The 6,000-nt window shown below is 34.9% G+C and overlaps 1 protein-coding gene across 1 annotated transcript in view; it reads left to right on the top strand.

Annotated features, from left to right (window-relative positions):
* LOC103782305 (receptor-type tyrosine-protein phosphatase delta-like) overlaps positions 1 to 6,000 on the top strand; it is a gene marked incomplete at both ends in the record, with an annotated part of 51,120 nt that overhangs the window by 24,657 nt on the left and 20,463 nt on the right. The window contains one exon of the mRNA XM_008950066.1: positions 573 to 727. Coding sequence (XP_008948314.1) covers positions 573 to 727 — 155 coding nt within the window. The remainder of the gene's footprint in view (positions 1 to 572; positions 728 to 6,000) is intronic.

The following is a 6,000-nucleotide window of genomic DNA, read 5'->3' as shown; positions in this document are numbered from 1 at the left end:
TCAGCCGTCCCTTGCCCATCCCTTCCCTTCCCTTCCCTCCCCTTCCCTTCCCTTCCCTTCCCTTCCCTTCCTTTCCCTCTCTCCCTCCTGTCACCATCCTGTTTTGTTTTGTTTTGTTTTTTCTGCTTACTGCCTTCCCTCCTTACCTGCTTGTCTGTCTTCCTTATTTTCTCCTTTTATTTCCTTTCCTTCTTTCCACTTTCCTCCCTTGTTTCCTCCTAGCAGCACTGAACAATGAGATTTCTATTTTTTTTTTATGGTGTGGAGTTTTGTAAGTTGATAGTGAGCTTTCACTATGAAAAGTCATTTAACTGAATTAAATACTAGCTAAACCTCTGGCACTTGTTGTGATTCATTATAGTGCAGTACAGTTAAATCGCTCAGATTGCTTGAATCACGCAACTTAGAATACAATAAACATTTCCCTCCATAGCCTGAATTCCATTTCTCTCTGGCCCCACATGTGATCTAAATGCACTTCACTGGTATATATGCTTTTGCAGTTGTTTCATCAAAAAGTGACAATATCACATCAAGTGCCAGTTTTGTCATGAAGTTCTTTAATTTCCTAGAATGGTTCAAGTGAGAAAAGGGAGGTGAGGCAATTCCAGTTCACTGCCTGGCCTGACCACGGTGTCCCAGAACACCCAACACCGTTCTTAGCTTTCCTGAGACGAGTCAAGACCTGTAACCCGCCTGATGCTGGACCTATGGTTGTACATTGCAGGTAAGCACAGAATTTTTTTTTCAAATCATTTTTTGTCAAGATTAGTGCTTTCTGTTTTACTGCAGGGAAAAACATTCTCTTCTTTCAAAGAGATTTCTGAGTCTATCGAAGAAAAAGGTGGTTGCATTGCAGGTCTGGGACATGAGTAAGACACTGCCAACTTGGATTGGCCAGAATTATTTTCTTTGATCTGTCCAAGAGGACTTGATTTTAGAAAATCTAAAGGTCTACAGGGATACTCTCTGCAGGGAGAATACAGATGTACCTATGGCATTCAGAAGGTGGCATGAAAAAGAAAGAATAATGCCAATTTAAGAACCAGAACATTGAACAAAGTGTGTTTTAAGCAATTAAACAGCTTTTGAAATTATTTCTTATGTTATGTTTTAAAGTAAAGAATGTGAAAATTAAGAATTATGAGTGGCAAATATGATGGAAAATACGTAGAAACCTTAATCCATATTCAAGGTTAAACATTCTTCTTAGGATCATGAAGAGCTGGAACTGCAAAGAATGTACCTGGGGAACAGACTGAGGTCAGTTCCAGGGAAAAGAGTGCTCCATGCTGTTTACAAGGTAGCAAACGTTTTTAGGCATTATCAGGTATGAATTAATAAACTCTCATGAGAGAAACATAGCTCCTATTAAAGTTTTGGGAGTAAGGAAAATGAAGAAATGAGAAGTCTTTCAAAATTTTTGACAAGAACAGATCTTGTGGAAAGCCTTAAAATCACACTGATAAGAATATCATCAGAACATATGTAGCAATTCTGATAGAACTAATCTGTAAGATGGTTCCCCTTAATTCCACAACTATATTGTTATAGCTTTCATAGTTTATTGTGCTGCAACTTTCAAAGCAAACTCCTATGATCAGTGATTTTTCTGAACTTCATTTTGGGATACCTTCAGTTAGTAAGAGAATTACTACTACTTGTTCACTGAAGCTACAAATGCTCAGCATATTTGAAAACCAGTTTTGCTTTTTGATACATAAAAAATGAGGACTAGGAATTACAAATGTTACAGCATACCACACCTGCTAGTTCTAGCTCCTTACATATTGGTAAACCAGCCATGGAAGCTGGTTATTTGAAGATTTTCTAAGTGATTAAGAGGCTTTTGTAAATGAGATGGGAAAATAAAATCAACAGGAGAACAAAACCAAAAAGTGTTGAAAAGTACAGGCTCTTTGGTGGAGATCAAAGAACACAAAAGATAGACATGTACTGTTTATGAAATGCCAGGCTTAGGAATGTGCAATAAATATAAATAATAGTAAAAATCTATTTATACAATTTGCTGAGTGTTTCCTGAATAGAGCCAAAGCTTTTTGTACCTGTATTTGTAGGATCTTAAAACATTTTGAATATTGCCTGTATTTCTAGTTTGCCTCAGCTTGATCTATATAGAGCATACCTACACATGTGCTCAGGAGTGAAGATGTTATGCTCTAAATTAAACCCAAAATTAATAGAAGAAATTAATCCTCCCACTCTGAGAAGGCTGTTAAGTTAGTATAATTACCAGAAATCTCTAAATTAAAAAAAAAAAAAAAATTAATTAGTTGTCAAGAGTCATACAGCAAGAGGAGAGATAAAATTGGGAGAGAGAAAATAAAATGCAGTTTATTATCATTCAGTGGTATTGACAAAATGCAGGGCCATTATTTTCTGTTTGTCATTGGTTATTCATGCAAATTTCAGTGGATATGGTGATCAGGTTAGGTAGTATGACTTGATGCCAATTGAGGGACTTTTTTTCCCAGTTTCCTATTAATTTATTTATTGATACTCTACAGTATGCATATTCTGATCCTAAATTTGTTGAAGCAGTTTGCTTTATGTATAGCTTCTTGAGGCATTAAGATTTTAGGAATTTCATAAAACTTATCCTCCACAGGAGGACTTCCAAAGTCCAGAAGGACTTCAAATAGACTTCCAGATATTCTATTATTTTATCAAGGCTCTTAAATTCGACTTGCAACAATTTGTCCATGAGCTGAATAACTAATGAAACCAGATTTCTTGCAAATTTATAAATTAATGTCTCTGTATTTAAAAATTTTATGTGTCTGGGCGTATAGCAGCAAGTGTTGTAGATAGTCCAAGTTTATAAATGGCTCATTAACATATTAAAGTTAATATGCTGACTGTCAAACTGATAGACCAACAAAAGTAAGTTGCTATAGACCCTTTTACAATAGTAATATTAAGTTGGGTGTCTTTTTTCAGGCATATTGTAGTAACATTATATTTTGTGATTTGTATTGCCTTACCATTTTGAGTTTGACATTATTAAACTGGTAAAAAAATAAGAGGAACAACAATAGAGCCTAAGCACAATTTTTTAATGGTAAAAGAAATGTCTTACATTCAACAACATGAAAAACTTCCATATTTAGTTTGAAATTAAAGTACTGGACTTCACTAAACATTTCAACTCAAGGTCAGAAAAAAATTCATTTTGTATTGAAACAGAAGTAAGAAAGTTGGAATGTTATCTGTTTTTTCTGAGAATGTGCTTTCAGATTTTTCGTTCCTCTTTTCTCTGTTGCTTCCTTTGTCACTTTCTCCATTCCACTCTTTGCTTCTCATCCTGAGTCATTTCGCTTTTTTCATTTTTTTTTTCTTTCCAGTGTTTATACTGCTCTTTATTCTGTGAACTTCCCTAATTATATTCTGTTTCCCTTCTTCAATTTCATTGGTTTCTCAAACTCATTTCACTGTTTTTTACCATATTGCTGGACAATTATTTCTATATGAAATGTTCCTGCGAGTCTTAGCACTTTCTCTGAAGAAAGATCATTGTTCTAACGGTAGCCTTCCCCTGCCAATTTTTGTCATGCATCGTATTTCATTGACTACTATTACTCACCCTTTTCCACTGAGATACATTATCTATACTTGACAAACTTCTTGCTTTTCAATTTTTCCTTGGCTGGCTCTTAATTCGCCTCTGAGCCTTTTAAAAAAGTGCTCTTTTTCTTCTTCTGTACCTTGCCTGTCACTGTCTCCCATTTTGGTTTTGTCTCTCTTTTCCTTAAAGCACATGTACTACCATCATTCACATGTTAAAAATGTTTCAAACTTTCTTCACTGGGGCAAAACAATATAATACAGACCAAACTGTGACTGTAGTAGGCAGTATTTTCCACGATATCCCACTGAATGAATAATCTGTTTACTCCCCAGTGGGAACGTGGAGTTCATAGTGAGGAGTGTAAAACATCTGAGTCAGAACTGATAACTTCTTTTATGTTATTTCCCATACTATCAGAGCTCAGGAAATTGTTGTAATGTCATGTTACAGAACTATAAATACAAGAGAGTTTATCTTTCAAAATATGTTTAGTAAAAAGAAAAAGTAGGTATGAAGAAGCTGTGGAAGCATTTTTCTGCAAACCTTTTAGCCCTTAAAAGAAATTAAAATAAAAGCTAGCAGGCAACTAATTACAGGGAGAAGCTATTTGTCTTTAATATTTTTGTGAATTTAGCTCAGAGTTTCTTACTGCTCAAAAGCTGAGCTCCTTTTCAATTTTTATTCAGGTCAACATCCAATAAAAGCAACAGGAGCCTGCCTGGGTGAAGTATGAATAAAAAAAGCCAGCTGTCTGTATTTTTATCATTGGAGAATAACCCTCTATTTATTCTGTATTTATAAGTAGGTATTGTAAGTGAAATGTTTAGGCCAAGCTTTTCCTTACTGAATTCTCCACATCAGCCTTAATATTGATCAACATTTGTTTTTCAGTCCACTTCATATTAAGAGATATTTTTTTTTTTTCCAGTTTGCCCCGTGGTTTTGGGATATGACTGTATATCCTATAGAGAATCAAGGTCATTGGAGATCAGGTTCATGAGTGTGGGCCCAAACCAGTTTGCATCAAAGCTGATAAGCTAGTTTAATATCCTGTTCCTAGGAAATGGTCGTTGAGTGTATGAGGAATTTATTTAATAACTTGAGGTGTGATTAGTGGGAAGAAGTCTGAGGTAAAAACAAGTGACAGCCAAAGAACCTACCGTGTAAACATAAAACATGTTCTGATAAACGTATGTCAAACAAATGCAAGTAGAAGTCTTCATAAGAAGTCTTGTGTGAAGAAAGCACAGAACTATATGATCAGAATTTATGACATTAGTAATTATCTGTTACCAATGTCCGTGTAACTAACATCTTTACATGTCATTTACACATCTACTTTTGATAATCAACAGTTTTATTGCCTGCGCATATTGAATTTGAATCTAATATATTTGTCAAAAACATGTTGAGAAATGTCATGTGTACATTTTAACAGTCAAAGTTCTTTGTGCAGAAAAGTTGGCAGTTTTTTATGTTCAAGAAGTACTTAAAAGATAATTAAAGCTACATTACTTTTAAGGAGAAAACATAGATCATTGCTGAAAGGATTGTGAAGCATCAAAGGTAACACCAAGGCCTGGTCTAAATGCATATTTTGTATTTATATTGTAAGATATTCTGGTAGAACTACCTGTATGAAAGAGGTGAAATGGTAATAATATAGATGCATATTGCCATTGCGCTTTTTCCAGGAAAAAAAATCTATATTTCTGTGTCTGTGTCCACCATAGAAATACTTTAGCAAAGCCCAAAGCAAGGTAAAGTTAAATTTAGATATATATTTGTTATAAACTGCTATGTTCCATCATCTTTGCATGAGGTACATTCTCCCAAAGACAGCAAAATCTTTATTTTCAGTGTGAGATTTGGTAGAGGAAAGCAACTAAATCCGACAGTAAAGCTGGATCGGGGAGGAGGGCAAAGGAACACAAAAGAAATTTAGTAATTGCATTGTATTTGTAGATATATAATATGTGCTCAGATCTTCTCTTGGCTTAGAGTAACTTTTATGAAGATTTTTATAATGGTTGAAATGCTTGATGCAAGTGGATGCTTTTTTATTTACTGACTGTTCTATCCTAACACTATTCCTATGGTCCCTTTGCATAGAATTTGAGTTAATACCACAGTCCAACTGGTGTCTCTGCATGACTTGCCCTAATTTACAGAGTTGATCTAGAAAAAAGGGGTTCTTTAATGAAAAAAATACAGGCTTTAACTACCTAGGATTCTGCATTGGTGAGCCTGTAATGTGTGGTCTAATGATAGTGGGGAAAGAACACGTTTTTGTTTGAAGTTGGATTAGTGCAGGCAAACAGATCACGATAAAATAGCACCAGAGGGTGTTTGGAGCTTTATGCCACTATGTTTTCAAAACATCACAGAAACGTTAGTAGTTGGTTCAGTAG

Source organism: Merops nubicus, unplaced genomic scaffold, assembly GCF_000691845.1.
Source record: "Merops nubicus isolate BGI_N331 unplaced genomic scaffold, ASM69184v1 scaffold29481, whole genome shotgun sequence".
Taxonomy (NCBI): domain Eukaryota; kingdom Metazoa; phylum Chordata; class Aves; order Coraciiformes; family Meropidae; genus Merops; species Merops nubicus.
Note: the sequence above shows the minus strand (reverse complement) of the source record. Positions and strands in the feature narration are given on the sequence as shown.